This window comes from Empidonax traillii, unplaced genomic scaffold (genome assembly GCF_003031625.1).
Source record: "Empidonax traillii isolate 1590-97213 ecotype Southwest subspecies unplaced genomic scaffold, ASM303162v1 scaffold9:size3134949, whole genome shotgun sequence".
Lineage (NCBI taxonomy): Eukaryota > Metazoa > Chordata > Aves > Passeriformes > Tyrannidae > Empidonax > Empidonax traillii.
The window spans coordinates 2,077,040-2,095,075 of NW_020955202.1; the positions used below are offsets into that span (position 1 = coordinate 2,077,040).

An 18,036-nucleotide genomic window follows, 5' to 3' on the forward strand; every position below is an offset into this window, starting at 1 on the left:
TCAGGACTGCAGGCTACTTTCATGTTAATGATCTAAATATATATGCATATATAGAGGAAAGTTTACTTTCTTATTGTTTTCACCCTGTATCAGTACCCCTTGCTTATGGTTAGCATGGGTATCTGTCATGCTGAGGGGTTAGAGCCAGCCTCCCACGTCCAGACATTACTGTATTTGGTATGTGGGGATTATTTCTCATGGAGAATTGTCTTTAATAAAGACCATAGAGATAACAAAACCCATAATATTTATGCTTTCATGAAAAACAGGCTTATATGGGGAACCTTATTGCTCTGTACAACTACCTGAAAGGAGGTTGTAGTGAGCTGGGTGTCGGTCTCCTCCCCCAGTAAACAAGCGGCAGGACAAGAGGAAATGGCCTCTAGTAGCACCAGGGGAGGTTTAGATTGGATATTAGGGAAAATTTCTTCTCTAAAAGGGTGGTCAGGCATGGAACATGCTGCCTAGGAAAGCAGTAGAGTCATCATCCCTGGAAGTGTTCAAAAAGCATGTGGATGTGGCACTGGGGACATGGTTTAGTGGTGAACAGAGTAATGCTGGCTTAATGGTTGGACTTGATGATCTTAGAGGTCTTTTTGAATCTTAGTTATTCTGTGATTCTGGTTCCAGGCAGCTACATCCATAACAAGGTCAAACATGACCTTTGCATCCAAAAATCCTTTGCAGCTTGTGTTCCAGATGTGAAGTGCCTGTCTGCCCTCCTCTGATACCTCATAGCCCCCTTGTGTCCTTACCATGGTGAAACAACATGAAAAACAAGTAACCCCCCTTAAAAAAAACCCAAGCAGACCAGAAGCTGAAAGGAAGCTCCAAGCAGGCATTGGTAGTGATGCCACTTTGTGTGCATGATTAGTCCAGCATGGAAGGAATAACGGTAGGAATAAACAAAACTGTCAACTGAGTTTGGAGCGTGGGGTGAGTGGACAGGCATCTTTAAGCCGCCTCCCTTGCCCAGAGGGCTGTGGATGCCTTATCCCTTAGATGTCCAAGGCCAGGTTGGATGGGGCTTGGAGGAACCTGGTCAAGTGGAAGGTGTCCCTGCCCATGGCACGGGGGTTGGAACTGGATGATCTTTAAAGTCCCTTCGAACCCAAACCATTCTGTGGTTCTGTGATTCCATCTCAGCCCTTTTCACCTCAACAAGTGGAGGCAGTGACATTCCTTCAACTCCGCTCACAGCAGAACCCAGCGGGGAGCTGCTGTGAGCGGAGTGGGTTTTGTGAGGGGAAAAAAGTGTCACTTTGTACTGCTTGTAAAACCAGGAAGGGCGCCCCGAGGGGACCTGCGGGCGGAGGGCAGCCTGCCCCCGCCGCCCGGTCCCCTCGGGGTGCGACAGCCCTCCCCGGCCCTTCCCGCCCTGGAAGCCCCTCCCCCCGCTGGAATGCGCCGGGAGGGGAGTGGAATGACGCGGCGCCGCGGGGTCACGTGGCGCGAATGGAATGCCAACAATGTAGCGAATGTCCCGACTGCGCCCCGCACTCGGCGCCCGGGACGGCCAAGGGGGAGGATGGAGAACGGCCCGCGCCGCCGCGGCCGCCGCCGCCGCTGAGCCGCGCCGTGCCCACCGCCGAGGGGCAGCGGCGGCGCCGGGCGCCCCGGCGAGGTGAGCGGAGGGGCACGGGGGGGGACGCGGGTTCCCCCTCAGCCCCGGGCGTGAGCGCCCCCCATCCCCCAAAACTGTGTGCGCGGAGGGGAAAGTCCTGTGGAGGAGCGGGGCGAGGGAGCGGAGGTGGGTCGGTCCCCGAAGCGAGAGTGAGCGTCCCGTGTGCGCGTCCCCTCCCGGGGGCAGGCTGGGCGCCCTGCCCGCACCCTCCGACATTTTCCGGACACCCGTGTGACAGCCCAGCCCGGCCCTGGCGGAGGGGGGAGAGGGTCCGCCTGTCCGCGGCCTCTGCCCCAGCAGGCCGGAGCTGCTCGTAAATGGCCGGAGTTTGTTTTGGGAGCTTTCCGCCCGCGCAGGGAGTGGGTTTGGGGCTGTGGGAGAAGGGGCTGGTGCTCCCGGCGGCACACGGGGGTGGGGGGCGCCCCGCCTGGGCAGAACCCGCCGGGCGGGTGTCGCGGGGGGCGAGGGCAGGGCGGGGAGCCGGGCGGGGGCATCCAGAGCCCGCGGGGTCCCGTCCGGCCGCGGCGGGGGCCCCGCTGTTCCCAGTCAGCTGAAGGTCACTGCCAAGATCCAGCACTTCGCCACCCTCGCTGCTGCCTCGTGAGCGGTGTGCGTGTTGAAATACCCCTTTCCCCGGGAAAGGCATTGGCGCAGATGACGCAAAAAGAGGCTCATTTGGAGCGTCCGGGCTCTGCGATCAGTCCCTGCCGGGCTGCTGTGCGTGGGGAAGGTGAGCTGTCTCCCTCAGCCCTGCGTTGGGCCGGTGCTTGTGGTTGGCGGTGGGACATTGGCACAGGGTTACTTCTGGACAGTTTTGTTAGCAGGAGGAAGGAGAGGACGAATCGTTTTGGGGAAAATCCTCTTTCCAGTTGTTTCCACTTTTATCATGTGCCTGTTTAGGAAGAGTAGCACGATTTGTATAATAATGAAATCTCTGAAACGCTTCCACCCCATCATAAACCTCCAATACAAAGTGGACGGTCCCCGCTTTCTTGAATTTCTGATCAAAAAGACCCCAAAGCAATACCCGTAAATTGAGAGAGGGAAGGCTGTTGTAGCAGTTTCTTAAAACTCTACTCTTTCCTTCTGCAGTGAGTGCTAGTTCAGCTGACGCCGGTACCCGCACAGGGAAACAGCTTGCTGGCTCAGGCGAGCTTTAGTTTGCTGCTTGTGTCCCAGCTCCACAGAGCCATTAGCACATGCAGCCTGTTGGTGAATGAAGAAACAGGACAGTGAATAGATAGTGCTGCTGGAACAACAGGCATCAGCATATAATTTCAGTGTGGTTGGTTGGTTGCTGCCAGAGCAGCTATTGGTATTTCTCAGATGAAGCAAAATAATCAGTTGCTCAAAAATTGTTTAACTTGATGCAACTAAAGTAACGCTGTACTTATTTGAAGTGTCGTATCTTCGGGGTAATGGACAAGCTTCTAATTAGTACAGAACATAGAACATTTTGGAAAAGACATGAGCACTGTTTAGTCAGAATGGCTTACAACTCAAAAATAATTCTGAATAATAATTTCTCCTGATGGTAGGAAGGCTATTGATACCCGTGTATCAATACAGTTCCTGCTGTAGGCAAGGTGCAGATTAGAAGGATTTGGAGTTATCCAAATCCAGACGTACAGTCAGAAATGCTTAGACAGGATGAGACATTCCACATATCATTTAAAGCATACAGTCATCTTTTTTGCTAAAGATGCAAATCACAGGAAGATTTTAAAAAGCAGGCAGCTTGTCTTTCTTTGTAAATCATCTGTAATGTTTAGCGTTCCAGTTTCTTGGCTTATCTTATGTATTTCGTTTAAAAAAAAAAAAAAGCCCTGCAAAAATGTGAAACAGGTTTGCAGTTAGCTCCGGTGCTTACTGTTGTTGTTGCTCTCATTCACACTGTCTAAACGACCAGCGTTTCTTTCTGGTTTAACAGTATTGTAGATGTAAGCCTAGGAAGTTTCCAGCTGGCTTGACCCAGCATTATTGGTCTCGGCCTTAGGCTAAAGGTCACAGAAGTTCTTTATGTTGAAGCATGTGTGTAAGGGGGAATGCAGTCTTTTGCTGCAAAAAGGTGGGGGTCTTGCAAGCTCTCCCAGCGTGTCCGAGGCCTGAGGATTGGCACAGGGATTAAAAAGGAAGAACAACCCAGATGCCTAAACCCAGCCATATGGTGCCTGCTGCTGTCAGGAAAAGAGAGACAATTATAGACTAATTAATTGCTCTGTATCTTCTAAGCACTAGCTAGTTATGATGTAATCTGAAGAAGGCTGCAATACTATTGTGTTTTATTTTTTTAACAAGGCTATATTCTGCCCAAGAGAAAAAATTCTGTTCTAGGTATCCTGCGGTTGCTTTTGTTTTCATTTAGGACAATGAAAGCTTGATTTGTTATTGACTAATAGCTGATTTGTGGAAACAGCAAAACCTAGATGCACTCCCCCTAAGACAAGTGGCAAACCCTTTCCAGTGTGCATGTGTGCATTTATGTCACTCTAATTCCTCTATGAGTTAGTGCTGGAGGATATCTGTACAGACTACCCGGTGGAGGAGCTCAACACCTCAGATACATTATGTGTGTGTTTTAGTTTCCGGAGCATTTAAATCTTAGCAAAGGAGGGTGACACGGGTTAATCTCGAGTGAATAATCTGTGCTCCTGCATTTCAAACTGGTGAACCATCATAGAAGAGTCTGGGGTCTGACTTCACTGCTGCATTTCAGTCCTTGGTTGTAGAGGAAAGCTTGAAGTGGGCTCTGCACTGCGGAGGAAGTAGTGATGGGCTTCAGAGGTGAATGTGTTTTCCTCTTGGCCTTCACAGTAGTAAGCTGTTTATTAGGCAGTGAGAACTGATGGTAAATGTATGGAAATGGTTATTTTGTTGGGAAATGCTATAGCTGTCACAGGAAGGGCTGTCACAATGAAGCGAGTTTTAATCTGAGCACGTGAAAATAAAGAACAATACTTTGTGGAGAAACTCTTTTCAATTATAAATGTGCTATGAGCAGGAGCAAAGCGCCTTTTAAAACAAAAATATCCAGTCGGCTTCTGAGTGATGGAGAGAAACATGCAGTGTGTTACCATCCGCAGTATTTGTGATTTGAAAACAACTGAGCAGAATTCTTACCTTACCAGTGCAGTGTCTGGAACACCATTCAGAAGTCACTTTACAAGTGCAGATGGTGGTAGCAGAGGCAAACTTACATTAGCAGCATCCACAGCTAGATGACATATCTGATTAAGCTGTCTTTCATCCTGTTCCAAATGCACCATTATTTAATGTTTCTGTTACGGTGACATGTGAAAACTTAGTTAAGGTAGAATTTTTGTTACAACTTTGTGCTGCACGGGGATCACAAGCTGCGCAGTAGCTCAGCAGCATAGTTGCTCTCTGCTGCATGTCAGAAGAGGTGCATAAAGCTGTCTCAGAGTCTTTTTTTTCTGCCTTGGGATGCTACCTGATCTGGTTCTTTATCTTCTGCTGTTACTGTATAGCTCCATTTACCCCTCTTTTCCCTTTCCTCCCTCTAAGGCATAGCTAATGAAATATCCTATACCCCCTCCCCTCCTTTTTTGTCCCCCCACTTCGTCCTTCCAGTTCTGGGGAGAATTGTTACCTTCAGGCTTTGCTAAGATATTTATGTGCCAAGGCAAAATATCTTGTCTTTTTGCTATTTGCTTTGTTATTGAAATACTAGAAGTTGCTATGGTTAGAGTCATCAATATTTCCATTATAAATCTTCTTCACAAACTTCTGAAACTGGCCTCAGCTGGTGTAAAACAAACAAAATATTAAGTGGGGAAAAAACATTTCATGAGCATACTCTTCCCTAATTATGAAATAGGATAGGCTTGTCAAGGATTTGATTATGCAACTGGGTGGGAAACATGCCACAGTTGGTACTGTAAAATTCTTAAATGTTGTAGTTTTTGAATGTTTTATTTTAATTTATTTTGAAAATTAAACTTAAAAATTAATTATTTATTGATTAGGTTGAGAAAACCTTTTGGAATCTTGTTATTGAAAACAGATAAAGTGAAAATCATTAAAGGGTATCCAGCTGTGACAGCTTAAGAGGTTAAACTGATTCACTTTCACTTGATTAGTTGTCATGCTGTCCCTTCAGAGGCATTTACAATATCAACTTAATTGCATGTACTTTTATTTTTTTTTGTTTCAGACACTGTCCGTCTGCAAAATGATGATTCCACGGATTTTCGTTTTCTGCAGGAAATGTGGAGATTTTGAGCTGAAGTAAAACACTGGCAGAAATCTCTTGAGAATTTTGCCTTTTTTTTTTTTCGAAGGATTATGTTTACAAGAAATTGATAACATCAAGTGACACTTTTTTGAAATAATTTAAAAAACACAAAGAACAAAGCTGTATTTATGCTCAGAGAAAACTGGATTAACAATGAGGCCAAAGACTTTTCCTGCTACGACATATTCTGGAAACAGCAGACAAAGGTTACAAGAGATTCGAGAAGGTTTAAAGCAGCCATCCAAATCTTCAGGTCAGGGACTACCTATTGGACCAGGCAGTGAAACTTCTCTGGACCCTAAGATTTTAATAGGGAAGGATGCTGCAAGGCAGCAGCAGATGAGACAAACGCCCAAGTTTGGACCATATCAGAAAGCTCTGCGGGAAATTAGATATTCTTTGCTGCCCTTTGCTAATGAGTCGAGCACCACAGCAGCTGTTGAAGTGAACAGGCAGATGCTCCAGGAGCTGGTGAATGCAGGTTGTGATCAGGTACGTACCAGTTTGGAGGGGGGATTGTCACAAGTTTGCTCTCAGGATTGAAGAAAGGATTTTGATGATGGCTGTCGAAATAATAGGATCATAGAAGTGCACCAGTTCCTCTGGCAGTTGTGCTGCTGTATGACTAGCAGAGTAGGTGGACTTCCTTTTGAGAGAAGTGCCTAGTTTAGGATTAATTCACATTAAAGACAGTCATGGTGACCTCTAGGATTCTTTTATGATTTCCTCCGTTGATATCAGTTGATATGTAAGGCAGGGTAACTTGCCTTATTTTTTCTTATTTCTTTTCTTCCTTTTTGTTTCTTCATTTTTCCCTGCAACACTGGAACAAGCCTTAGCTGTGAGTAATAGGGTGGAATTTTGTCTAGCAGATCTAAGCCCTGCTCACTGTCAGAAGCAACTGTAAGAAAGAGAGAGTATATGGTATTTGAAGAAGGTCCCTTTCTGTTGGCCAGAAAGAGGTGGAATTGGCTGGATGTTCAGCAGACAGCAGTGGTTCAGTACACACCTGTTCTTCCTCACTTCTCTCCTTCTCTTTAGAGGTGGTAGCCCTGCTCAGGGTGTAGAGGTGATTTTTTTGTTGTTGTTGTTCTGAGATTTGATACTATAATGTTTTCTTAATTCAAAGACCCTTTGCTTGGTGCAGAACACACTCTTCTTGTGTTCTTCTTCTTCTACCTTCATCTGGCTTGTGCATCCAGTGTTGGTATCGACTTTCACTCCTGTCCAGCAATAGTTCAAAATTTTGCTTTTAAGAGACAAAGTGCTGATTTGAGTTCAGATTCTGATTGTTGTAGGAACAACTTTTTTTCCATGTGATTAAATGGCAGTTGTTGACAAGCTGAAACGTTTCCATTTGTGCTCCATCATATAAATTGGAGAGATTTAAAACCAGAGTGCTTTCAGTGGCATTTCCTTGGTTTCAAAACTTAGTCTCCATTCACTCATGGCAGAGTGTGAGTCTCACATCATATTCTGAACCTGTATAACAAAACTAACATCAAGCATTATCATAAACAGGGTGCATTTCCCTGGAGCTATATAAAGACTAATTAGCTCTGTTTCTATTCCAAGGAGTTTATGCTACGCGAGGCAATCAGAGATTGCAGATCTAATGAGAAGGGCTGCAGTACAAGTAAACAATTCCTGGTCCAATGAACCAAGATGCTGTACTGAATTATTTAAGTGGAGGAACCAAGGATTTTCTCTGATCTTAAGTATGCCATGAAAACAGTGTGTTTTAGAACTCTACCCTCGAAAGTTCCCTAACTGTTTAGGATGAGAACACTCCCTGTGCATATGGAGCCAAGGTTAAATGAGCACAGCTGGATTCTGGATTGGAAGTGCACATTTAGTAGGTTACACGGACAAATCGTTCACACATAGAACAGGCTCGTTGGACTGAAATCTTGGAAAGTACTTTGAGCGCACTACAGCACAGTAGTGTTAAGCCAATGTATAAAACAGAAATACCTGAGCACCTGTTAAATATCTTGGTATTTAAGGAAGTGTAATGGACTCTATATATAAAGCTTTTTACATATTTAGCTATTTTTACTTCAATGTTCATACAATGGTATTGCTTCTTATAGAGCACTGAGCCCAATTCTGACTCTGCTGTGAAGATTTTTGATACTTCCTTAAACTTGTCTGCACATTTTTGGTTGTTTTGTTTTTTCCCCTACTCGTTGGCCGTGATCCTTCCATCCTCAGATGTAGCCTTTCTCCCAACGTGTGACTTGTTGCCTGGAGATGGCATTATTGGGCTTCTCCCTTAGGCACGTTTGGCGTTCAGATCTAGGCATAAGCAGATCACATTTAGCTAGAGCCCAGACAGAGATTTCAAGACTGGAATCCTGTGGCTAAAAATGCTGGGTTTCCTAATGTGAGTCCACACCACATGAAGGTTGGCTGTCCTGAAGGGCTGTGAATGAATGGATTGTCTTGAGATGGTGTGAATGGTATCTGGCCCTGGGGATGGCATGGCGTAGGGTGACAGACTTGATTGCTCTCTCTATTTTTTTTTCCTTCCTGAGCTGTTTTGAATCAGATGCCAAACTGTTTCAGATCGTGATGTCTAGTAAATCATTGATCCCAAATCAATGGCTTTGTGAATCAAAGCCTTTAAATGCCTACCACATGGACATCTTCTGTAGCCCTGTAGCTAACAGATCTCTGATTTAATGGAGAATTGAAGGCAGCTTCACTTTCTTTGGGAATGGTTTTACATAACTCTGAACCCAATGCTAGTGTGAGGTTGGTAAATGGGCCTTGAAGCCCACCTCCCGCCTTCCCTCTCAAATCCCCAGGAGCAGAGGTTTTGAGGTTAAGGATTTCAGGTCCATGAATAGCTAATAGTCTGCTTGAGCCTTCCTCTACTGCAAGTCTGCAGAGTACAAGAACTTACACCTTCCCATCCTGCTTCATGGTGCACGAATCAGCTGTTCAGCAGCTGCAAGCCTCCTGAAGTTGGCAATTTGTCATAAGAAGCTATTAATTGTGGGTGTTCTGGGAAGCTGTGAAGAATGAATAGACATGAATAACAATAACATTCAGTTTGATCTTACGGGAACTCCATTTTCAAGTTGGATTTGGGCTGGTGCTTTTTGGTGTTCTAGGTGGAACACTGAAAAGTAATTCTAAACCTTGTGGGTAACCTGTTGTGGTGGACACCAGGCAAGGATCAGGATTTTTCTTCAGTCTGTCTATTAGGCCACCATAAGGATTTTTGGAAGAGTGAAGGGAAGCAGTAGCAGTTGAGAAGGAAGACAAATTTTAGAGGCTAGGGAAATGATACTTCTATTTGTAACTCTTCCTAGCTCCACTCATCTGGTATAGTTAGTTTTTAACAACAACCATTTTACATCCTACAAGCAATGTTGCTTAGTAGGGTTTTTAGCAACCTGTTCTGCCTAAATGACTCTAAGTTTTAAGATGAAATTGAAATTGGTTTAATTAAATAAAAAGGAAACATAACATTTTATTACTTTACTCTTGCTCTGTGAAAGACTCACACAGCCAGGAAATTGGTTATAAACCCTTTGGTAAACTTAACAAGTATATGAAATGCAGTGTAATTCATGAAGTAAATACCAAATTCTTGTGTCTTTCAGTTACAGTCACCATAGGTGTTACATGTGAAAACAGTTTGTTTTTTTTTTTTAATTGGTTAGAAAGTTGCCACTGTCCTTTTAAATGACCCATGTTCTTTTGGAAAGATTTATTTTTCAGCCATTTTTTTTTTTTTTGTGCAGTTTATGATTTTATAGTGAAATCTGGTCACCTAAACTTAACGGGGACTTTGCAACTGATCTGAAAGAAGCCAGGATTACACACTTTTTTTTAAAAGAGATACAGAACAAAATTACACACACAGTTAGTCATCGCTTTTCTGAAACAAATGGAGTAACTTGGCTGTTGTTTGCTTAAGTCATCCTCTCAACAGTAATTATTTAGCGAGTTTGAATCAAAAATAATTAGTGCGGCATAAATAGTTCTGAAACTCGTAGAACATGACTGCTAAAGAGCAGACCTTTTTTCTTGCAAAAACTTGAAGCCAAAAGCCCTCCTAATATACCATTCTTTAGTAAATAAAACTCCTTGGTTTTGGAAGTGTAACTTGCAGTCACTGTGGAGGGACAAGAGCATGGAGCGTCTGTCCTGTGGGATGGTAAACCACTGGAATCACCTGGGGCAACTGGATGGCGTTTGGGGTGTGGTGGTAAATGCAGCTGCTGTTGTGGATTGAATTTTTCTAATGAATAGATGCAATTGAGCATATGATCAGTGACATTCCAGCAACCTGAATGGGCTGCACTGTACTTACTGTACTTCCTTGGAGCATAAACAGCCACTGACATTGTAACTCAGAGTGGGCTGCAGCAGTTCTGGATAAACTGTGGAATGTTATACACTTGTCACTTTTGTGGGGTTTTTTTTGTCTTTCCCTCAAGCAAACTTTCCTTTGAGCAATGGTACCTTTTCTGGGTGAAGATTTCTAGACATGGTTTGTTTGGGCAGCTGTTTCTAAGAAAAAGATCATATTTTAAAATTTTTTTACAGGCTGTAATCCTCCAGTAACATGCTATCTGCTGTACAACTACGGATATGTGAGGCGGGGAAGTTCTTACGCTTCTTTTTTTTCAGAAGCTTTTAAAAATATATCTATAATAAAACATGTACATCCCACCTGTGCCGATATCAGGACATTCTGAAGGGGAAGACCTGTCCATTAGACACTAATCTTATTGTCTTTCAAGGAAGTGGAATGGTGTCTGTGGGTATTGTAGTGTGTCTTAAGAATATCAAGTTGAGCAGATTGTCATCTGTATTACACTGTATTAATGGTATTCAGTTTGTAGAGATGGGGTGGGTTGAAATTCTATTCTGCCAAACAGAGCTTGGGCTAAAAATCCTTTATATATTTTGCATGTAGAACTAGTAAGCTGTTTTTCTTGTTTTATATAGTGTTTTTAGGTCATGCTGGCACCTATGATCCATGTGCCATCTAGCAGTGTGTTACTGAGCAGTATGACTTTTCATCATATCGTTGGGAGTGATGAGAGGAAGCAAACACAACGCAGAGTTTTGCTTTGGTAACAAGCTTGCTGAAGTTTTGATGTAGTATAATATCTGTTGTGATGTATTTGTTAAGAGAACAAGTCTAAAAGGAGAGCTTGCATTCAAGGTGAAGGGCAACAAATTTTGTAACAGCCCCGAGCAAATGGGGGAATTAATTTCATAACATTGGCCTGTCACATAACAACATCTTGTGTTCTGCATGGGTAAACTTACCTGTGTTAGGAGTTCTGCCTGCCCAGCTATTTACCAAAACCTCCAGGATGAATGTCTTAGTCATTCTCTGGGTGTTTTCTGTTCAGGTTGTTTTGTTAATGAAAAATTACTGAAGAATGAGCTGTTATAAGATTGCCTGGGTTATTCTGTGGGACATACATTAAAGATGGTAAGAGTCATTACAAGCTATGTTGCAGGTCAGGAGGATAGAAGTATTCTTGAGTTAAGGGGAGGAAAAAAGGGATGTTCAAATGAGGGCATGCAGGAGAGAGGTTTTATTTTAGCAACTGAAATAGATCTGGTAATTCGGGACATCAGTCTCCTGTGTGTTCCATTTGCATCCCTCATTTGAAGGTAAGTTGTTCACTCTGCCTTCTTTATACTAGGTGTTTCGAGAGCTTGTTTCATAACCTTTTCCTATACTTTTTTCTTTCTAACCTCCCTGTTTGGTTTCAACCTTTTTACTCATTTCTGAGAAGTTTCCAGTATAATCCAATGTTCTTCCATCAGAGCATTGTAACGGAATATGTTTTCCCACTAATGTGCCTGAAGTGAGTGCCTTAAGTCGTTTCAGTTCTTAGTTGCTTTAGAAAAAAAGTGAGTCATAGCTTTCCAGGGGCTGAAAGCAAGAGGCAGGGATTGCTTTTGAGCTGATACCTGCTGACACCTCTCTCTCCTAAGTCCTTTCTCTTGTCTCCAGACTTCCTATGTTGCTGTCACTTCTTGATGATACTTAGTGAATATACTTAGATTCTCTGTGTCGTGACACAATTCCCACAATGTATTTGGGAAGGGGTACTTGGTATTGTTCTACATGAGCATGGCTTGGAGTATGCTGGTCCTTCAGAAGGAAGGAGAGTATTTTCCTTCAGAAGTTTCACGGTGGTGGAAGTATTCCTTAACAGTATAGGTGATTTAATGTTCTCCTTCCCTTGACAAGATGTGGCTTCTTGACAGATGGTCAGTAATATGGCACTGAACAAGACTACAGTATGTTTTAAGCTCTGCCTATTATACCTGTTGGACTCCTTTCTTCTTTATCTAACTATAGAATAAATCACCTCTTGGTAGTAGGGTTATGTTTGAAATGACAGAACAGGAATCAGATGCCGGCCTTCAACTGTAGATAAGTGTGAATTTTAAGTTATGTTAAATCAGTGCTTCCCTATTTCTCATATCAGATAAACATTGTAGAAGCTTGGGAGTTAATATAAAAGTCTAAAATTATGTCATGCAGTAACAAGGGTACAGGATTAACTTGCATCGGATACTTAAATTGTATTTATTAAAATTTAACTGCCAGGAGAATGTTTAGCTGTGATTTTTTTTTTTTTTAATAAAAAAGGAAATGTCTTCTTCACAGTCACTAAAAAGTCTGCATAAGCATTTACTTAAGTCTGTGAATAAAAAAGCCCTTGTGACCAAAAGTGAAGATTGCCATTATTATTTTAACAGGAAGTTGATATCACAATAGTAGTAGGGTGTAACTGTTACTTTTGCAGTTTTTTTGTGTTTCTCAGCCTAAATCTCTGCTGTTCTTTTCAGCTTGTATCTGAGAGGAACCAGTGGGATTTTATAACAAGACTTAAAAATAGCATTTCTTCTGTTGGGGTCTGGGAGGTTTTTGGTTGTCTGTGTTTTGTTTTTTTTTTTTCTTTCTCAAGAAAATTGAACAATGTTTTTAAACTTAGAGAGATTTCAGTAGGACTGAATGCAAAACTTTTGCATGCTACAGTCTTTAGGGACAATCCAAGATCTTCATTTAGAACTTACTTTGTTCAACCTAGGAATGCTTTTCTGGTAGTTACTAAACTAAATAAAAGGTTACATTAAAACTGCCAACTGAATATCAGTAGAATGCAAATAAAGTCCATGGCTACTTCTCATGTGATATAGAGGTATGTGCCATACTTCTGTGGAGTGATTTTTATTATTATTCATTTTCTGTTTTTCTCATGTAGTGGATGTATCCATATGTCCATTAATTCCCCACTGTTGCCTTGAATCTCTCTTAAGAAACAGCTGGGTAGACCCAGGTTTTCCCTTCTTTGACTTAGGAAAGAATTCTGGCTGGATTGCAAGCTGACTCACTATGAGCACAGCTACTCTAGAGTAGGTATTCGACAATCAAGTTCTACTGGAACAACTGCAGTTTGCACTAGTAAAATCAAGAAGGGACAGGCACACAATCTGTTTGCTTGAAGCTACAGATGTTTGTGTTAATTTGGGCCTTATCTTTATATAGGTCATGTGTGTAGCATGTGAAATACATTCAACTTTTTTTCACCCTTTCTGCTTATGTTCATAACCTAATTGTGAGTGTAGATTAGATCTGACATTTTTATGTTACTTGGGTCTGAGGCTCAGAGAAGGAAAAGCTGGTCCTTAATTCTAAGTTTTTATCATTCCCTAGCTTTTTGGAAAAAAATAAAATTAAATTTAACAATGTCTCTGATTACCAAATAAGAGGCTGAAGTTGCTGTGATATTATGGTCTGTGGTGTTGAACTAGCAGTAGCAGTCTCGTATTGTCCAGGCTTGAGAGTGATCCCAATTTCCCATCTTCAGAAGGTGCTTTAATAAAAGCCTAGTGAAAGTCAACCAGTCAAACTCTTGCTGTTTGCCTGCTCTACACATCTGCTGCAGGTCACCCAGAATACTGATGCTGCTGGAATATTTTTGACTTTATATTACTTGGCAGCTTCTCTTTCAGTGGTTCTGTCAGCTGTGATCTTGATGGGGTCTCCCAGTTATGGCTGCAGCACAGCAGAACTGGTTTGGTTCTAATGGCCTTGTCCTGCCACCTGGACAGTCACTGGCACTTCAGAAGAGACTTCTCGGACACAAATTGGCACATAGAAATTAGGTTTCACCCAAGAGATGCATGTATGCATAAATGCGTTACGGTGACTGCAGTTGTCTGCATGGTACCAGCTGTTTGTGAAGAACTTAATCCGCAGGATTTGGTACTGCACCGAAGGTTTCTTTTTTAGTCTAAGTAAACAAGATTCTAATGTTTGGGGCCGTGTTCTGCTTCCCTGCAGAGTGAAAGATGGATTTTTCCTGATGAGAGACTTGTGCTCTTCATTTTGAGTGAATCCAAGTAATTAAAAATATTTCCCCAGGGACGCGAAGGATGAAGAGAATGGGAGAGGATATGAAAATAGTTTAAAAGAAATTATTTCTAGGTCAGTTAATTTTCAGAAGGCTGAAGCAAAAGAACGCCGTGTACCCCTAACTTGGTGAATCAGGTAATGGTTCTGGCAAGGACAGTCTGTGAAAATAACTGTGTTCTGTGCTGCTTTGTCTTGAATTGTTATCAGTGTATGTGGGAGCATATGTGAAACTGCTACTGTGACACAGACTGTCTTCTAGGCACTTAGAGAAATATAAATGCAGCGTAAATGGATAAATGTTGAGATTTAAATGTATATTGCTCACGTGACCAAGCATTTTGCAACTGTTTTCTATATCCTTCATTACTCCATTGCAAGATTCATAAATAATTCATTTAATCCAAAGCATGCAAAGGTGCTCATTTTCACTCCTTACCTACATTTGGATTTTATACACCATTTATGAATCCATTGGATGGTGGTTATTTCAAAACAGAAGAAAATGTCAGCAGAGACTCAGAGATCACTGCTGCTGATCTGTGGTTTTACTCCCTCCCTGTTTGTTTTGTTCTTCCGCTCTATCAGCTCTTACACATCTTCAAGGCTATTCAAGTCTATACCTTCCTTTCTTTACCTGTTATCATATGGCATTGTTTTTCCTGCTCCAAAGATTTGAATGACTAATATTCAACACCTGCTACAGGCCTTTCTCTGTGTGCCTCTGAATACCCTAAATGAACTGATTTTTTTTTTTTTTAATAATTGAAAACCATTAAGAAAGAAGTCTTTTATAGACTTCAGTGTTACATTTTTAGATTTGATGTGGCATCTTGAAGAATTGTAGATGCAACTGTAACGGAACTTTGCCAGCACACCCCGTATGTTTTCATTTCTACATCTTTTCTTCCATTCAGTGTCAGGACTCTGTAGTCTGCGCTTAAACTAGACACCTGTCCCATTCATGCTTTTTACTGATTTTATTCCACTGTCCTGCCAGATGTCAGCCTGATAAAGATATATAAAATCTAATTTAATCAATGTATTTGGAACCTTGGAAATACTAATGTTTGTGGGGTATCCTTGTTTACAAAAAAAACCCCTATCTGGTTTTCCCAATTAAAAGTGTAAAAGGTTGTGACCGTATGACAGAGATCTTTGAATCAAGACAAATTCACTCTATATTGGGCTATTTTTGTCCTGGCTCCAAAAAAGGTCTCAATAATTTTCTCCAGAGTTGTGCATTCCATCTTGCTGGAGTCGCTTTTCTTCAGATTGTCCAGTACAGTTTCTTGATTGTATTTTAGATGATCCCCTGATTGCCTGTGCGGTGTGTTCTGCCTAGACATGGTAGCAACCAGCTGGCTGTGTGCTGGGGCAGGATGGGATTTTTCTTTCAGGTGCTCCAGCAGTTATGCTAGAAACTCACTTCTGTTTCCTTTCTGTGATCATTTCTTTGCACTTTGCACTCCCTTTCAGAAAATTGTTTTATTATGTTCTCTAGTGCAAGCACTAAGTTCATTGTGTACTTTCTTGAAAGTTTTTTATGAATAATCTGTGAAATGTGTGAAATATTTGCAGCCATGCAAACAGTGGAGAGAAGATGTTAGTGCAGTGTTCAACAGAGCAAATCAAAGACCTAGATCCTAGGAGTCTACAAGTGGGCAAAAGTCATCAGTCTCTGCTATGGCACATGGTGAGACAGTTCCCCATACTACCAAAGCAGGACCTCACTGGGAAGTGCCAGAAAATTCAAAAGCAAACCACAAGAATTTTCATTTGCGTTGGTGTGCCTCCCCCCGCCCCTCACCTCTCTGTTTACTGAGAAGTGAACCTTCAGGGCTCTTAGCCACATCAAAGTAACCTAGAAAAAAATGTATTTTTCAGTAGTACTTTGGTGCTGTAAAACCTTTTGCAACACTTTTTTCCAGGAACTTCCCCGTGATTTGTAAGGTGGAGGTTGAGAACTTGCTGTTGCAGGCCCTGCTCCTCACTCAGGAAGAAATGGGTGCTCAGATTTGCTGCCAGGGAGAATCTCTTGCCCCCTGAGCCTGGAACATCGCTGCTCAGGAGGGAGAGTCTGAGGCACAGCTCTGGTTTGGAGGCAGAGCTGCTTTTTCCCGAATTCCTAGGAAGGTCAGAACGTCCTGCTATGTGTTCAGCACCTCCAGGAACGCTATTCTGGGCAAATAGCAATGCTACATGCTTAACAGAATTCCTTATTTTTTTTGCAAAGAACCACATTTTCTTCTCTTGCCTTGTGCAGAACTGTTTGTGCTCCCAAGCTCATCGCTGTGTAGCAGAGTATGAACTCAGTCATCACCCTGCCTTATACAGGCCAAACAACAGCAGCTGAAACATTAGCACATCTCGCTGGGGGAAGCCAGTTATCCTATTTTCTGCTGTGCATAAAACTTCCATCTCTTCCTCTCTCCCATTAACATGAAGTAGGACTATTGTCCATCATTAGACAAAACCCTGAGTCAGACTACCAGGGCACCATCAACCCTCCTTGCTCTCAAGTTGTTGAGGCCATGAGTTTGGGGGAAACCGTGCCACTAGACCACAGATCTAGTTTGTTTTGCCGCATTCACATAGTAGTTTTGTGGGAAGAGGCTCAGTGGAACTAACAGTGATGAGGGCAAATGGAAAGTGTAACAAGGATGAGGCCCCTGCTAAAAAGCAGTAACTTGGCGTGTGAGGAGAAGAGTACGATTTTTGGAATTTACTTGTGGGGCTCACAGAGGTGCTAGTGCTGAGCTCAGACATTAGTTGTAGCAAACTGGTTGTTTTAACTCGAGTATCTGCCTTGAAGAGATTATGCTTGGGTGTTGGGAAAGTCATTTTCTTCAGCTATGCAGTGTAGAAGAAGCAGCAGCCTGAGCCCGAGCTGCTCTCTGGACACCAGGATTCCCACCAGTGTCCCCCACAGTGTGCGCCTGCTGCTTGCGGTAGCTGATGGTCACTGCAGAGGCGTCTTCCCCACCTTCCCAGCCTATTGAACTTAAAAGCTCCAGGTTACCTTGCATTCCTCCTCCCCACTCTCTTTTCAGTGTTTTTTGTGTGCTTGCTTTCTAAAGTCAGGCCTAACCCCTGCCATCCTGCCCACATGCTCTGTTCACAATTGCTTTCTGTACTTGCAGGTAACACCCTCCTCTTTTCTGAATGCCTGGCTCCTATGCATTGTTGTGGTGGCTGTTGTTGCCTTTGAAAAAATAAAGGATTTGCTTTTTGTGTAAAAATAGTTTTATTATTTCCATACGCAAGGAATCGGGGCAGGCATGTTTCCAGGTCAGCCTGGAGATGGGGTTTGATAGTGAAATACTCTGTTCCAAAAATGGGCTGGAGCCAGCAACAGTTCTTGATGTGCTGAGCAAAGCTAGCTGGCTTGGAGAGAACTGGTATCCCTTTTTTGGGTGCGTGTGCATCATGCCAGTATTCTTCTGCTAGAGAGAGGAATCAAGCATTGGCATAGTGAGCATTTTACTCTGTTAAATACTTAGATTAATTTTACAGTTTTCTAATAGTCACGTCCTTTCAGTAATTGTAGGCATGGGTTTTGAATAAAAGATTACAAAGGAAAGTTTCTTAGGGCATAGTCTACAGCTGCAAGTCCTTAGGGTATCTGACCAGAAGGGATGTTTGCAGGAGCAGTCTGTATTCCAAGCTTGTGCTCAGCTGGGTACTGCATAAATAAACAGTAAAGGTGAAAATTCTGGATAATGTTGCTCTATGCTTGATTTAGATAGT

General features: G+C 42.7%; 1 protein-coding gene across 2 annotated transcripts in view; it reads left to right on the plus strand.

Moving 5' to 3' along the window:
* Nucleotides 1-1,481: 1,481 nt before the first annotated feature.
* LATS2 (large tumor suppressor kinase 2) overlaps nt 1,482-18,036 on the plus strand; it is a 49,151-nt gene continuing 32,596 nt past the window's right edge. Inside the window, exons 1-2 of one of the 2 annotated variants that reach the window (XM_027884430.1) lie at nt 1,482-1,624; nt 5,799-6,371. In XM_027884430.1, coding sequence (XP_027740231.1) covers nt 6,033-6,371 — 339 coding nt within the window. In that variant the 5' untranslated portion in view covers nt 1,482-1,624; nt 5,799-6,032. The remainder of the gene's footprint in view (nt 1,625-5,798; nt 6,372-18,036) is intronic. The other variant, XM_027884420.1, reaches the window with a different exon arrangement.